The following is a 17,194-nucleotide window of genomic DNA, read 5'->3' on the forward strand; positions in this document are numbered from 1 at the left end:
GATCAATGGCTCCATATCTAGTTGGCAGCCAGTATCAAGCGAACTGCTGCAAGGGTTGATCCTGGGGCCAGTTTTGTTCAATATCTTCATTAACGATTGGAAGGATGGCACGAATTGCACTCTCAGCATGTTTGCAGATGACACTAAACTGGGAGGAGTGGTAGATACGCTGAAGGGTAGGGATAGGATACAGAAGGACCTAGACAAATTAGAGGATTGGGCGAAAAGAAATCTAATGAGGTTCAACAAGGACAAGTGCATAGTCCTGCACTTAGGACCGAAGAATCCCATGCACCGATACAGACTAGGGACCGAAAGGCTAGGCAGCATTTCTGCAGAAAAGGGCCTAGAGGTTACAGTGGATGAGAAGCTGGATATGAGTCAACCATGTGCCCTTGTTGCCAAGAAGGCTAACGGCATTTTGGGTTGTATAAGTAGGGGCACTGCCAGCAGATTGAGGGATGTGATCATTCCGCTCCGTTCAACATTGGTGAGGCCTCATCTGGAGTACTCTGTCCAGTTTTGGGCCCCATACTACAAGCAGGATGTGGAAAAAATGGAAAGAGTCCAATGGAAGGCAACAAAACTGGTTAGGGGGCTGGAACACATGACATATGAGGAGAGGCTGATGGAACTGGGATTGTTTAGTCTGCAGAAAAGAAGAACAAGGGGGGATTTGATAGCTGCTTTCAACTACCTGAAAGGAGGTTCCAAAGAGGATGGATCTAGACTGTTCTCAGTGGTACCAGATGACAGAACAAGGGAGTAATGGTTTCAAGTTGCAGTGGTGGAGGTTTAGGTTGGATATTAGGAAAAACTTGCACTGGAGGGTGGTGAAGCACTGGAATGGGTTACCTAGGGAGGTGGTAGAATCTCCTTCCTTAGAGGTTTTTAAGGTCAGGCTTGACAAAGCCCTGGCTGGGATGATTTAGTTGGGAATTGGTCCTGCTTTGAGCAGGGGGTTGGACTAGATGGCCTCCTGAGGTCCCTTCCAACCCTGATATTCTATGATTGCCAAAGGTTCCCAGTAGCATCTCCTACTAACTGTACTGTGAACTTCAAGCATTCAGTCCTTTTGAAAAAAAAAAAAAAAGTTAGATTATTTCGATTTAGGAGTCAACTTTGGGTACCATTTTGGCCTAAAACTGTATTATCAGTCAACTAAAATGCACTTTTTGAATGTACTTGATTTTTTCACATCTATGAAGTAGCTTTGACCAGTATATTAGTTCAGGAAGAGAAGCTGACTTCACAGAAGCAGTGACAGGCCGGTGTCCCTTTCCCTTCCACTTAGATAGTCCCCTCCTAACACATGTCCACTCAAAAAATACCCCACCTCCCAAAATTGTGTCACTAACATGCCATTTGTGATAATTCCATTCATTGTGACTATAGGTTACACCAGGGGTCAGCAACCTTTCTGAAGTGGTGTACCGAATCTTCATTTATTCACTCTAATTTAAGGTTTCACAAGCCAGTAATACATTTAAACATTTTTAGAAGGTCTCTTTCTATAAAAGTCTATAATATATAATTAACTATTGTTGTATGTAAAGTAAATAAGGCTTTTAAAATGTTTAAGATGCTTCATTTAAAATTAAATTAAAATGCAGAGCCCCCGGGACCGGTGGCCAGGACCTGGGCAGCGTGATTGCCACCGAAAACCAGTTTGCGTGCTGCCTTTGGCACCCATGCCATAGGTTGCCTATCCCTGGGTTACATCTTTGTCTCCTATGTCGTCTTGCCTATTTAAATTATATGCTTTATGGGGCAGGGATTATTTATTAGTTTGTTTGTACTGTGCCTAGCACAACAGGACCTGTTCTCAGATCATCACTATGCACTAGCAATTAATAAAATAAAAATAACCCTCAATACTTACCACATTGAAATCTAAGTTCTTTTCTACCCATTCCTTGGCTTCCTTGAATTCATCTTTCATTTCCATGATATACAGTGTATCCAAGGCATCTACTATTGTTGCTCCTTGAATGTTACCTGAAAACACATGGAAATATAATTATACACACTGTAATAGTAATTTCTTCAGATAAATCTGGTTAAAAATAAATTAACATACAAACAAGTAAACAACTAGTTTCTAGTCAGTTCATTTTGATTCTCATGCCTGAGCAAAACACTAATATTTTTGTTTCAAATATTGTAGGGGAATGTTTATGTTTCATTGTCTTTTCTACTGGATTGTGGCGGGGGGAGGAAGTGTGTTTTATACTTTGGCTGGGAAGGATTAGATTTCCATCCGTAAATGTCATGTCAGCAAATATATTTCACTACAAACACAGAAGCTGATGAAAAACATTTCTTTGGGTTGCAGAAATTTACAGATCGGCAAAATAAGAAAAATGCTGCTTGAGAGCTTAGTCTGATTTAAGGATATTTACTTTGTATATTTTTAAATGCGATGTTGACAATTTTTTGTTTTAATGGTTATAAAATTAACTTTTTGAATCTGTGTCCAATTTCATTTAGTTGTCTCACCTCCTGCACCATAATTTCCCACAACTGTGAAGTTTTGAATTTGACAAAAATTAAAAAAAAAAAAATGCTTAAACACATTGTCCATTGAAATTTTTTTTAAATCACATTCTGCCCAGCCTATTTGTATTGTACACACTAAAATTTAATTGATAGTGTCCTTTCAAGTAGTAACAAGCTTTAACAATATTTTTCCACGTATAAGACCGACAAAAGTACATAAGATCTACCACCACTGTAATACCAGTGAATGTCATAGTTTTGAAGATTTATTTCAGAGTCTTTTTTTGGGTTGTCATTCAGTCAGTCTGTGTCTTGCACACTCAGTACATAATACTAAACAGATACTGAGGATCTTAAAACACTACTGATGATTTATTAAGTTTGACAAGATCAAGAGTTAGAAAATACTATTCTCATTGTCTAGGGTCACACAGGAGTGCTTGACAAAACAAGGAATAGACCCTTGAACTCGTCTTCTAATCACGTACTGCAATCAAAAGAACATCCTTTTTTTAAGTGAATTTTGTTTATATTCCACTTGGCCCTGCCTGGACCTCAAGTGACCTCACCTACTATTATTTGTATTACTGTTCCGAGGAGCCCTACTCATGGACGAGGCCTCACTGTGCTAGGCACTGTACAACAGAACAAAAATACAGTCTCCACCACACAGAGCTTACAATCTAAGTGTAATGCCAGAGACAAATGGATATAGATAGTTTTTTTCCATCTTTGTCTTCAATTAAGTGTGCATGTCAACCAGTTTATCTTCCAATTCAAAACCAAAAGAGGTATTAGATGCTATTTCTAGAACTAGTGCTGGTGACTCGAAGACTGCAACTCTCCTTCTTGATTTTGGAGATTTAAAGAAGTCAGTTTATTACACCCTTCCATTTAAAAAAGTATCTATCCTGTTTTGTCGCAAAACAAAATACATCACCAGTGTTTAAAATCTTATACTGACTTTTCCCTGAAGATTCATGAACCAATCACACTAGTGCGGGGCTGGTGAGGCAGGGGCAGGAAGCCACCAGAGATACTTGCTATTGGTTTTAGGTTGTCTCAAGCTTCCTCCAAATGGAGTGTACAGTCTGAATAAATTCCATCACAGCCACAGCCAACACACTGAGGACGCCACAATGGCACAGCTTGTGCCAGGCTCGCCAGCCCACACATTCACCTGCAAAACACATATGCTTAGTGTCTGTTCACAAGGGCATGGGGACAACTGCTCAGATACTCTATGGAGGAACTGATATGTTGATTGAGCACTATATAAAAACTTGGATCAATAGAAAACCTAAGCTAAGAATAAAAATCCCTTTTTAAAATTTGAATATTAAACAAATTAAGACTTGTAGTATCACTGATCCAACTGTTGGCTCCCGAGTGTGTGTTGGTAAATCTTACTCCTACACAAGATTTTATGATGGGCAAGAAGTTTGGCAGGAGCCCAAACACCCATGAAGCAAGAAACAAGGTCAGTTCTGCTATCACAGCAGGCTTGCCACATATGCATGCAGTTCAGTGCTTGCTGCAATTTATTACTGCTGTTACGGAACTTCTGCTTTTAGAATACTGTGTTTTACATGATTACCGTAATTAAAAATTATAGATAGAGCCAAGATGAGAGGAATTCACGAGAAGGGTAATACACACCACACCAAATCAAATCAGAAAGACTCAGTGAACAAAGTACTTGTAGAACAGAAGAGGGCTTAAAATCCTGAGAAACAGTACTGGAAACTATTAAAATGCTTACTGAAAAACTAAGAGCAAAAACAGAATATCCAAGCATTTCCAAGGGAAGGCACTGTTAGCAAAGGATGTAAAAAAAGTTAACAGACTGAGGAAGCAGCTCTATAATGCACAATGCCCCTTTCTCATAAATTCAAGTTGATAGTGTCCCTTTAACTTAGTAAAGTAAATTGACCATCTTTTTGTTCTGTTTTGTACAGTGCCTTTCGCAATGAGGTATTGGTCCACGATTGGGGATCTTAGGTCTTACAGTAATACAGATAATTGGGGATCTTAGGTCTTACAGTAATACAGATAATAGCAGTAATAATAAAAGCAGCATTCTAGTCTCAACTTCCACTGATAACATCTCAAAATGTTATTTTAATCTCAAACTGTTTATAGGCTGCTTCTTAGCAAAAAAGAATTTTAGTCGATAATAATCACACTTATTTTTAAGCCACATTTACTCAGTAGTTTAATATTTATATTTTAGATTTATTTTCATTTACATATGTGATCTAATTGTGTGTTCTATACAGAAGCACCTAGATGTATTGGCTAACATTTGAGAACACTAGTTTGCTTGTGAATTCATCTTGCTGAGTCAACAACAGATACATATTTCTAAAAATGTAGTTATTTAGTTGCCAGTGTAACTTTAACACTGGAATACTGTTTTTGAAATATTTACCACCATATAAATAAATCAGCAGTGTGGATTTGTACTAAAGACTATAAAGCAACACTATTCCTGTGTTGAACTGCAGTACTAATTGCAGTTTTGGTTTCCTGTTTTAGAACTTAGAGCTTCAGGTCTCTTGTTTATTCATGAAAAAGATAAGCAATTTGACTCCTTGTACAGAAATGACAGAGCGGACAATTTTTTTTAAGAGCACTGTTTGAAGAACACACTAATTCTTCTATTACTACTTACTTGTGACACCTTACGTTACTGTAACTGCTTATAGGAAAAAAATTTAACTTCATTAACTATCTTCTTTGTGCATTTCTCAGAACCGTGTATTTACCCACTTGCACTGTGATGTTGATTGCCAGCTGCTAACCTACTCCACTTAGCCCTGAATGGTCTCTTGCAACATACGTTAACTTATCATCTGTGACACTCTACCTTTCCCTAAAAAAGAATGGTCTTTTACCAACAGAAGTTGTATCAAGAAAAGATATTACTTCACCCACAGCTGTATAATATCCTAAGATCAGCATAGCTATAATACTGCCAATTCCCACTCCATGTCAGGCACTAGCATAACTTCACCTTAGACCTCCACTCAGAGCTCATGTTCACTCAGCCCTAGGGCCTGCAAGAGAATGTTTACCAGTAACAGTACAGCACAACTGCTGCTGTTTCTGAGGTCTGAAACCAGAAGGGCATCTCCTCTTCCCACAACCCCTGCATGGAGCCCCTGTCTCATCAATTCAAGCTGACAGTGTCCCTTTAACTTAATAAAGTAATTTGTGCTTATCTAAATCCAACAAATGTCCTTACAATGTAAAGTATGATACAAAACGCAAGACATTGTACACTAGTGGTAGCTGAAGGACAGCAGTTCAGGAATGATACACTATGATCTAAGTCAACAAAATCACACAAGAAAGCAAGGGGCATGCTCAGGAACTCTACTAGGAAACATAGATAAGCGGATACATCATATGTTATGGTTCTAAAGACATTTAAATAACCAAGTACTGTGAAACCTGCTTACAGTGAATTCTGTAATAGTTCAGCTCCACTTACAGGGAAAAAAGAGTTTGTATCTTGATTTCCTTCTGTGCATTTCGAAGGACTTTTCCTCTGCTTGCATTGCAACACCTCTCCCTGTGTTAATCCTCTTGTAATACAGCTAATGTTTTTAAAGTGGTGGTTTTCAACTTTTTTTGCATTTGTGGCCTCCTAAACATGTTTTGAATGGAGGTACAGACCCCTTTGGAAATTTTAGTCTGAGGGACCCCCCCGGGTCCACAGGTTGAAAACCACTGCTCTAAAGAGTTAAGCACCGCATTCCAGGGTGTGTCACCTAACCCATCCCCAGCTTTGAGCAAGAGAAAAGATGCTTCTGTCCTGTTGAGGAACGAGGTTTGGAGTCATTCATGGCTGCAGCTGTTTCCTGTGAGGAGTAGAAAAACAGTTTTGCTATCTGATGCGAGCAGTTGTAGTAAGGATGTGGTCTTCCTAGGTACATCTAAACAGCAGCTGGCAGTGAGCCTCCCAGCCTCGGTAGATAGACCCATGACGCAGGGGGTGGCTAGCCCAAGTCTCCGCAGGTACCTCACCACCCACACTGCTATTTTAGCATGCTAGCTCAAGCCCTGCTAGCACAAGTGTCACCTGAGCTGAGAGGCTCACTATCAGCTTGAGTGAACAATATGGAGAGACTCTCAGACAGATTCCCCTGTATTTATATGACAAGCTGGCTGTGGTGATAAAAAAATTGAAGTCTGCTTTTTCTGAGTGCTCCCTTACATTTTGAACAATATACTGCCCACATTCTGTAGCATGGGAACTGAAGTCATTCAGATTTTAGACATATTAAAACACTTTTTTAAATTAGATTAGAAAAATACTGATTTCTTCTTAATACACAAAAGGTTTAAAGCGGAGATCTCCAAAAAAGCAGCTACAGAGGGTAATGTAGAATATTTTATAAATATGAAACACAAAAACCCTCAACTCAGCCCTAAATATGGAGCCATGATTGGTACCTCTACAGTACTGAGCAAGAAGACTGGCCTAAAATTCTTAACCAAGGAAGAAAGTAGAGAGAGTTGCCAACTCTCACCATTTTATTCAGAGTCTCATAATATTGGGTGTTATTCTCAAGGCTCCAGCAACTGGAATCCAGTGATCACATGAAAGTCTCTCCCTCTTAAAAAAATAGCCAAATTAAGCCCTCAAGTTTCATCAACAGCTTGAAAACGTGAACACCCCAATGCCTGAACAGATATGAAACCGTAAGGCCAATACAAAGAACTTAACATGTATTTTTTTTAGTTTCATAGTTTTGAGGCCTGACTCATGAATTTTGAACACATGGCGTTGGAAACACTGAGTTAACTCACAAGTACTATTTATGGGAACTCAAAATTACAAGAAAGCTACATAAACCATATAATTGTACCACGAAAAAAACACAACTGTAACCATTCAAACCCACCAAATACATCAGGAAAGAAACAGCAACTTTCTAGAAATGAAATGGCAAACTAAGAAACAAATCACTTAATACTATGTTGTTAGCTAAATTACTCAAGCCTATAAACACACACATAACCTTTTTGAAAAGTTGCATATGTAGACCACATGTAACTCTGTAATTAAACCAACGTTAAATCGCAAAGTCCCAAGGAATTATAAGCCAGTGGGTTTAATTTCAATGCCTTTATTAGAATAAAGCAGATGCTTTCTGAGCATCAAAATCAAAGTAAGATTGCTAATTATCATCATTTCAACATAACACTATCATGCTACGCTCTTTTTTCAGTAAGGCAACAAATGTGGGGAATAAAGGAAATCCAACATGCATCTCTCTCAAATTTAAGTAAACTATTTAAAAATGTTTCACAAGACTTTTCATACAAAAAGATGTTTGACTTAGAAAGCACTATAAAAATATAGTGATGGTTCAGTGTTGAGTTGCAAATAATGTCAATGAAACTGAATAGGGACGTATTCTAGATTCTTCACTGTTTTGGGGATGGCACAGAAAGAACACTGATCAAATTGGAGGATAATTACTTGAAAAGGGATTATACACTTAGAGGTTAGTATTACAGTTCAGAGCCAAATTTGAGGGTTCAAATCCTTGAAGTTTGACAGTGACAAAGTTAATTTTGTTTATAATGGCAGGAATACTCTCAAATGTACAAGTTTACTGAGTAGGTAGTAGTATCAGAGAATAATCAAAGAGTTAAGTGTAATTAAAAAAATACAGTAAAAAAACAAAAAACCCCACTACACACACAAAAAGGCAAATACCAACTGATGTTCTATTTTAGTTACATATTTTAAACAAAAAATTGCATGTGGTTTGTCTTACTTAGGGTAGGAACAAAAGTAAAGATGATGGTCAATAGAGCACATATTAAAGGAATTAAGATTTGACTAGCTAACAGATCTTAAAAAGAGAATAGTCATTGAAAGGAGGTGTTTCTAGTGGGTTCCAAAGGGATCAACGCTATTCAACATTTTCATCAGTGATCTGAAAATAAACAAACTGCCTGATAAAATTTGTGGATGACAAAGACCGTATCATTTATCATTCTGCCGGAGACAGAGCAGTCAATCAGAGCAACCGAGATCACATGGTAAACTGTCCCCAATTTAAATAATATGGCTTTTAATACCACCAAATGCAAGGTCGGATCTCTAGGAACAGGGAATGGAGGTCATACCTACACCGTGAGAAAATGTATATTGGAAAGCAGTGACTCTGAAAAGGATTATGGGGTCATGGTGGACAAGCAACTCCACATGAGTTTCCAGTGCGATACTGCGGCAAAATGGCCTAATGTGAACCTTGGACAGCTAAACAGAGGAAATAGCAAGGTGATTTTACCTCTGTGTATGGCATTGGTGTGATCGACAATGAAATACTACATATAGTTTTAAAAGGGTATTGAAAAAACTGGAGAATGTGCAGAAAAGAGTTATAAAATTATTCAAGGGTTGGAAAAAATGCCTTACAGTGCCTGTTTAACTTGTCAAGAAAGGTTGAGAGGTGACTTTGATTATATTGTGTAAGTACCTTCACTGGGAGAAAATACCAGTTATTAAAGGGCCCTTGAGTGTAGCAGAGAAAGGCATAACAAGCATCACAGACTGGAAGCTGAAGCCAGACAAGTCAAATGGGAAATTGGGCACACATTTTTAACAGAGTGATTTACCATTAGAACAAACTACCAATGGCAATGGTGGAGTCTCCATGCCTTGATGCAGAGAATTTTGGAAGAGATGTTTTAGCCAAACACAAGTTGTGATTTAGTCAAACAAGTTGGTAGCTTAAACACAAGGGTAACTGGGTGAAGTGAAATGTAATGGACTGTGATATAGAGGAGCTCAGATTAGATTATCTATAGTCTCTTCTGATTTTATACTCTAAGTCTATGATCTGTTGATTTTTAAATGGTAACCAACGTACTGTATGTGACTTGATTGGGGTGGGACAGCCTTTGCCTGGGAAATAAATACTACAAAGTGGAAACTGGAAAGAATTCATAAAGTGGATTAAAAAAAAAGGAAAGTTGGGGGAAAAAAGAAGTGGACAAAGAATTAAGGGATTTGGGCCACTATAGTGTGTAGCAGCTGCTGTCAAACTGGTCTGACAATGTGACTTGATCACATGATCTTGTTGCCAGCTGCCAAGTGGGTGGATGGGGGAACAACACCATAAATACTTTTCTATTACTACTTTTCCATTTAAAAACTGATAGAGTTCACATTGAGAAGTTATAAAATTGTGAATGAAAGACCAAAATCAATGAACCATATGTTTTCCAATGCAATGTAGTCCACACAGTTATGAATGCAAGAAGAGATGATTTGTGAAAAAGACACCAAAAGGTTGTCCCCACTGGCCTAGAGAAGAAGAGAGTTGTTAATGGATGTTATTGACTGAAAAATTGATACAGAAGATAGCCATCAAGTTGCCAAAAAGAACATTATATCCAATAACTAATAATGTCAGATAAAATTAACAAGCTGAATGAAAAAATAAGTTTACTGCGACAAAACAACTTCCCAGCTACCAAAGCTATCTAAGACAACAGTCCAAAAAATGGGGAAGTAGACAGCAGTATTTATCAGCTTGTGGTGCAAGACGCACAGGCAGGTCACACATGTGGGTCTGCTGGCTCCTTATCTCAGGCTGAAAAACAGTTTCAAAAAAATCCCTTAGGCACTACAATGAAGAGAAAGTGAAGTAAAGATCCCTTTTTTCTTTTCTCTGCTGCATTTCTCTTCCTCCTCTACCAGTGATGTACTTAGCTGGAATGGAAGGAAATCAGCTGCCTTGAGCTCACAGCATGCAAAACAAACTGGAGGAGCAGCAAGGAGAGGACCATCAACGCTTCCCAACGTAATATTGCCCACAATGCCTTGCATCCCATCTTGATACATCCACTACCCAATCCAGCATCCAAAACTAGGCCCCAACCTTGTAATCCTTTGTGTCTACAAAAGAATATGGGATGTGTTGCATCAAGAAATCTTGACTTTTGGCATGGGGTTTCAGAGATAAAAAGGAGTTGTTTTAAATTGTAGGAAATTTGGCATACCCCCCTAACAAATGGCCTTCCTAAAAGTAGTGCAATTGTCATTTCTTGTCCTAAGGAAAAAGTAGTTTTTATAGTTACTAGGGCTGACAATCAATCACAATTAACTCACGCACTTAACTAAAAAAATTGCAATTAAAAAAAAAATGATTAATCAGTTTTAATCACACTGTTAAACAGAATACCAATTGAAATTTATTAAATGAAAAATATAAAATGAGCACTGTACACTTTGTATTCTATGTTGTAACTGAAGTCAGTATATTTGAAAGTGTAAAAAACATCGAAAAATATTCAAATAAATGGTATTCTATTAGGCAATTATTTTTTTAAATTGCTTGACGGCCATAATGGTTACTTAATACTTCGTATTTCTGTGATTAAGTCTTTAATAGTATTTGTTTGAGATGCACTAAGGAAATATGTCTAATATTTTAGACTCTATTTTACATTACTTCCATAACCAGAATGAAGCAACTAATGTTTTGCTATTTTCTCAGTTACTGTTTATACAGAAGTGGAAGAGGCTAAGCCAGGGCACAGAACACACTGTAGTAATTTACTAATCACAAGTGTACATTTTATGAAACGCTGCACTCAGGCAGGCTACTATTCTGCTGCCTCAGTTTCTCATTTCACCTAGACAGTAACAGCTGGTACAACTTTTCTTCAGTACAAGAAAAAAATACGAACCTGATTATGTATCATAAGAAGTTATCCTGGGCTAACAGACAGGAAGCAACCTCACATTGATAACATATTAAAATGTCTACTAACAGGAATCACCCGCAAGTTTTCTAAGTATACATACATTACTATCAAGAACACATTGAATTATGTTATCCACACTATATGCAGAAACATACAAATGCCTGACTCAAAGTTAACAGCTGTAGATATACAGAAATGTCATTAAAGTGCTGAGGTAAAGGTTGACTCAGATTTTAAGAAGCTGGCTTCCTAGATTTAAAATTCACTACCAGTTTTTTTCCTTGATGGTACTCCAATATATTGTTAGCAATTAAAGTTGTCAAGAGAGTGATTAACTATTAAAAATGCACCAAAGCCAAAGTTTGCAAAGCCCTAGTTAAAATCTGGCTAAGCCCCTACAGTGCTGGAGTGTTGTCAGATTTCAACACTTTAGATTACATATTAATCCAGTCAATTGGCAATAGCAGAAAATGAACAGAACACTTTCAATCCAGTGAGTTTTCCTAACTGACTTTTCAGGTGGACTGGGGTGTATAGGAATTGGGTAGTATACCTCTAGCTTGGAGTTCCTCTTCTCTTGAAGAAGCCATCTAAATTCTATTAGCAGCAGTGTATTTATTTATTTAGGCCTCCCAGATAAATGCTTGTATATAGTTGTTTTATATGGTTAAGGGGAACTCAACTGTGCCTATGCAGGTTCTCTCATATTCTTAATGTTGCATAAAGAGCAGACAAGGACTTTGGCGACTAGGCAGACTTCTGAAAATGTTACCCATGGCATTTAAGAGCATAAGATTTAGAGACCAATTAACAGACCAACAAAAAACCAGTAGCTTAATAAATGTGATCATATAACAAAGTGGAGCAGAATTCTACTTAATATCTTTGGGGATGTGTCCTAAAATGGGGATTATTTAATAAAGCAATGTAAGCAAACGGATATCCCACCCCAGTACAAATACAGTACACATATATTGAATGCAATCCAACAAAGCAACTAAAATCAAACAAAAACAAAACTTACACCTTCCGGGGGTTACGCTTTATTATTAACTTAAATAACCTCAGGCTAAAGCGCTTTTCTTTGACTGGCTGCTCCTATGATTTTATCCTTGCATGTTTAGCTCCCTCTGCCTTGGGAAGGCTGGGGTAGGGCGGGCAGACACTAACTTCTCTTCTTCAATTACAATTAACAAGACTCCTGTTATGAGTCCACAGATATAGTTCTTTATACAGAATTCTAGCATTTTCACAGTGGGCTCCCAGGTCAAATCTGCTTAGTTTACTAATAACTAGAGTTTTCTCCCCCATCTAGCCACCCTCTTTGTATGCTCAACCCCCAAATGTGAAAGTCAACCAGGATTCTTTCTGGTTCGTGAATCAGCATTAAGAGCTTACGACTGGAACTTAATTTTTAGGTTTTCCCATAGCTGAAGTGGCTCTGTAGTGCCAGGAGAAGTAAACTTTTAGTCAGTAAATTTAGCAGTGACAATGAATACAAAGATCAGAATCAATAAAGTACAGCCGCATTTGAGTGTCCAACACTGCAGGAGTTAAGTCTAGTGGTCTCCTCTTTCCAAATCAGTTACCTTAAAAGTGAACGCATGTTTACCACCACTACAATTTTGTCACATCTTTTCCTTCCCCTTCCCACTCACTAACACTCCCACCTCCCAAACTGTGTTTAATTAAATTTACTTGAAAACTGTGGCTGTGTTTTTTATTTTTGTATGAAAGATGGGGGTAAAAACTAATGAGTCTTCCTCATCCCGCCCACCCCCCAACATTCCCATCCTCAAACCCAGTATTCAATTGGTTTGGGGAACTCATTGCAATATCTCATAAGGGTTTTATGAGACTGACTGTCAGTTACAGAACTAGATATTGTATTTGCACGTTAATAGTATTAAACACACTGCAATAGCAGCTAAGGCACAATCCTCTTGAGGAGCAAGGTGAGAAGGCATAAAAGGAAAACTAAAGGAGTTATACCAGCACCTCTAGCAGTAAATTCTCTTGTTTAGACAAGCCCTAGAAGTTCTAACTTTTGTCTCTCCCACACTCAGAAGCAGAAGACCGTAGTGTTACACTGCTCCTATGTGGAGTCAGTGCCTTCCACACAGTCAAGCAGTAGCCATGGAAAGAACTTGCATGTTGCCATGGACAAGCACTGTTATTTATCTGTATTATAGTAGTGTCATATTGGGGCTCCACTGTGCTTTGCACTGTACAAACACATACTGAGCGACCTCCCTGCGCCAAAGAACCTATAGTCTATACAAGACAGAGTGGAAAGGGAAACAAAGGCACAGAGGAATAAAGTGACTTTCGTAAGTCACACAGAGCAGGTCAGCGACATCCAGGAATAGAACCCAGGTCTGATTCCCAGTCCAATGCCACATTCACTAGACCATACTGCCTTCCATGTGCAAAAGCTGCAAAGATATAATTCTGTCCTGCAGTAAAACCTCATCGGAAAATATTCTGAAATGATGATCCCTACAAACTTAAAACCAGACTGCATGGCTAACAGATCACCTAGAGCTAGGGTTGCCAATTTTGGTTGGATGTATTCCTGGAGGTTTCATCACATGACATAGTCTTTTTTTAAACATTAATTTTTAATTCCTGGAGACTCTAGGATAACCTTGGAGGGTTGGCAAACCTACGAAGTCTGAAAACTGTTAATTTTAAAACATGCTTTCCAGTAATGGCCTACTGAGATACTAGGAAGTTACATGCATATTGGTTATCTATATATCACTACTCCTTTTACTGCACATACACATGCTAATGAGCACATTCAGTATAGTTTCAGGGAAAGCGGTTGAGGGAAAGGGAAATTGTCTGGAGGAGAAAGAAGGGCAGAACTTACAGATTTTTTTCTATAATGCCAAAGACCATTTAATTTCTCCCTACTATTCATAAAGCTAAGATTTTCAGTTCTGACTTTCCATAGGCTCTCACTTCATATTTGACACTCTCTACATAATGTCAGTTAATCCCCATTTCAAATGGGTCAAGCTAATGCACTTTGAGGAAGATACATACTACGGCATATTGCTTTAATTAGTGAAGAACTGGTTTCCAGCATGACTGGTTCATTTCCTGCAGTAGCTGACTGCTACATGAGGTAAGAAGTTTATTAGGCCAAGCAGGGAATTCAGACAGAAACGGAAAAACGTGTATGTTTGAAATCATGCTAAATAGCAGTCCTACCCTACAAGATGACAGTGTCACTACTCCATACCAAAACTGGGTATTGAAGATTTCAAATCATTTTCTTTCTAAAACCAAAACCTCAGGGTTTTTTTTTAAAAACCCAGAGATGTCAAAATTGTTTTTGTTTTGCCCTACTACCATTTTTCCCACTGAATGCAATAAAATAAGTGATATTCATAGGTTTTCTCCTGCACTTTCAATTTTCTTGTGTTTTTTAAACTAATTTTTTCAAAAGCTGGAGATTTTGAGCAATCCAAACAGTAAGAAAAAAACCCCAGTCTCAAAAATGAAACAAAAATGCCCTGCACATAATTCATACTAGTGCATTTAGTGGTAAAAGTGGGGGAAACCCTGATATTTCTGGTTTTGCTGAAATATTAGAAACTTTCAGAATCCTAAAGCTTGCCAAAAAAGTTTCCAGATTGAAAGAATTTTTTTTTTTGATAAAACAACAGCCTCACAAAAGTTATGGCTAGCTTTAGCCCCTCCCCCTCCCACTCTTTAGTACACCTCAGCACTCCCAGACTTAGAACTGAGTTGCAGCATCAAGTCAGCACCAGAGGGATGGGATGTCCACATCAAGCAAATATACTTGCTTGTTTTTGGTGGGGGGGGATGTTAAGAACTCCCAAAGCTTTCCACAGTCAAGAGACAGTTTACTACTCCCAACTAATTTTCACCAACACGCTGATTTAGGACACTTTCACAAAGCAGAATTAAAGACTCGTGTCTGAGCCTAAAGTTCTGATTTCAGCTAGAGACCATACTTTTTTATAATGTTAAAGTCTTTAGTTATGCATTACACAGTATATGAAATTAGCAGCCAGTTTACAATACATAAAGCCAAAATCTTACATGCAGCTTGAAAAGGGGCACCATTTGGTAACTTTTTTTTCTTCCCCAACCATACCTAAAGTATTTTAAAAACAAAGTAGATATCCGCAGCTCATTTCAATAGTAGCTATTTTCAGAGGATCTTCTAACACTTCCTTCTACCAAGTGACTTCATAGGCTCATGCTGATTTGTTTTCTTGATGAACGAGACCAATACCAAGTAGATGGCCTAGAGATGGGACCACATGACGAATGTGGTAACATGTTATCTGCTCCATGATATTTTCAGTGCTTTTATAGGTCTCTGAAATTTTCCCCAGTGTTAGAGCCCCATGTGCCATTCTTGGTACCAGGCTCATTTTCTAATCTTTATCATTCTTTATCCTTTATCATTCTTATCCTCAGTCTTTATCACAGGCTACACTGACTACATTTCACATGGATTTTGTCTCCAGAGCTTTAATTTTTCTGGTGGCCATTTTAAGTGGGATATGTTCAATTTTTTTTCTTGCTTATTAATCTCACAAGTAGTTTGCACCAGCTACTCAAATCTAAATCTTGCACTATAACATCCACAAGCATAATTAGCAAAGTGATCTGTCCATCACTGTCAAACTTCAGCAACAATATAGCTGTTATTCTTCCTTGACACACAAAAGTAAAGGTTAAGTATAACACCTCACTTGTTCCATAGCGAAGAATGTCTAGCATGACCTTTGCTAATGCTCAGGCTAAGAAATATTTCAAAGTACAGTACATCTTTAGCAGTTTTCTTGCATGTCTATCTAATGTCATGAAGGATTACAACTCCTACTTAGATATCTTGTTCTTATGATTTTATGACTATTTCTTATTAAAGTATTGGTCTCTGGTTTTCAGATGACAATTTATACTGTGTCTGAGCACTGGAACAACTTATACTGGATGCAAAATGACAACAGTAAGTAAATTACATTATAGACCCTTATCAGAATTTATTTACTGAAAAGTGATCCATCCTGAATCAATTAGTGGAGGTGAAATTTCACTTCTGTTTTATGGTACATCAGAAAAACAGGGATTTATAATTAGATCCAAGTAATGTTTTAAACCATTTTGCTAAACTATTTTAGTCAAAACAAATATTAAACCTTTCAAACAGCAATTGAGAACACTCATTTTTCTTGTTCTAGTTAAACTTATCAGAGGGGTAGCCATGTTACTCTCTGTAGCCACAAAAACAAGGAGTCCAGTGGCACCTTAAAGGCTAACATTTATTTGGGCATAAGCTTTCGTGGGTAAAAAACCCACTTCTTCAAATGCATGGAGTCCACTGTTCTCATAAATGTAGACACTTTTGTTTCCCACACTTTTGAAAGCTGAGGACCTCCCTTCAGGAAAAGGGAACAAATCATGCCCCTCTGAAAACCTTGTGCATTTCTAGAGACCTATCCAAAAAATAATAGTCTTGATAATACTTCCTCTTTTCTTACATGCTTTGATAAGCAGTGAAATAGTTAACTTTTGATGTTTAAATTACTGACCTCTGAATTAGCACCCACTGAATAAGTGAGTTCATACCTTAGCAATTGTTCCTGGCTCCCTGCAAACTCAGTATGTGCCTTCACAGTAGAGTTAACCTACGTGATCAGTTCCCAGCTGTGAGCACCCTGGTCAGTCTAAACTGGGCGTGAGCATCCCCATAGCTAAGTCATACCTATGTTACTATGTCCTCACTGGTTCTTTATTTACCTACATGTGTGTCTCTGGGGGCATATCCCCTGGTTCTTTGTGCTGAGACACTAGGATTCTTTCACTGTTAGTATTGTCAATTGCAGAAGAATCTGTCTGTTTTTTCAGAATAGCAATGGAAGACTATCAGCACTTAAGTAATTTTTGTCTGTGTCCTCTGTGGAAAGTG

General features: G+C 37.9%; 1 protein-coding gene across 1 annotated transcript in view; it reads right to left on the reverse strand.

Annotated features, from left to right (window-relative positions):
• Nucleotides 1-17,194, reverse strand: part of LOC115648512 (mannosyl-oligosaccharide 1,2-alpha-mannosidase IA) — a 213,193-nt gene that overhangs the window by 139,401 nt on the left and 56,598 nt on the right. Inside the window, exon 3 of the mRNA XM_030556207.1 lies at nucleotides 1,883-1,998. Coding sequence (XP_030412067.1) covers nucleotides 1,883-1,998 — 116 coding nt within the window. The remainder of the gene's footprint in view (nucleotides 1-1,882; nucleotides 1,999-17,194) is intronic.

Source organism: Gopherus evgoodei, chromosome 3, assembly GCF_007399415.2.
Source record: "Gopherus evgoodei ecotype Sinaloan lineage chromosome 3, rGopEvg1_v1.p, whole genome shotgun sequence".
Classification (NCBI taxonomy): domain Eukaryota; kingdom Metazoa; phylum Chordata; order Testudines; family Testudinidae; genus Gopherus; species Gopherus evgoodei.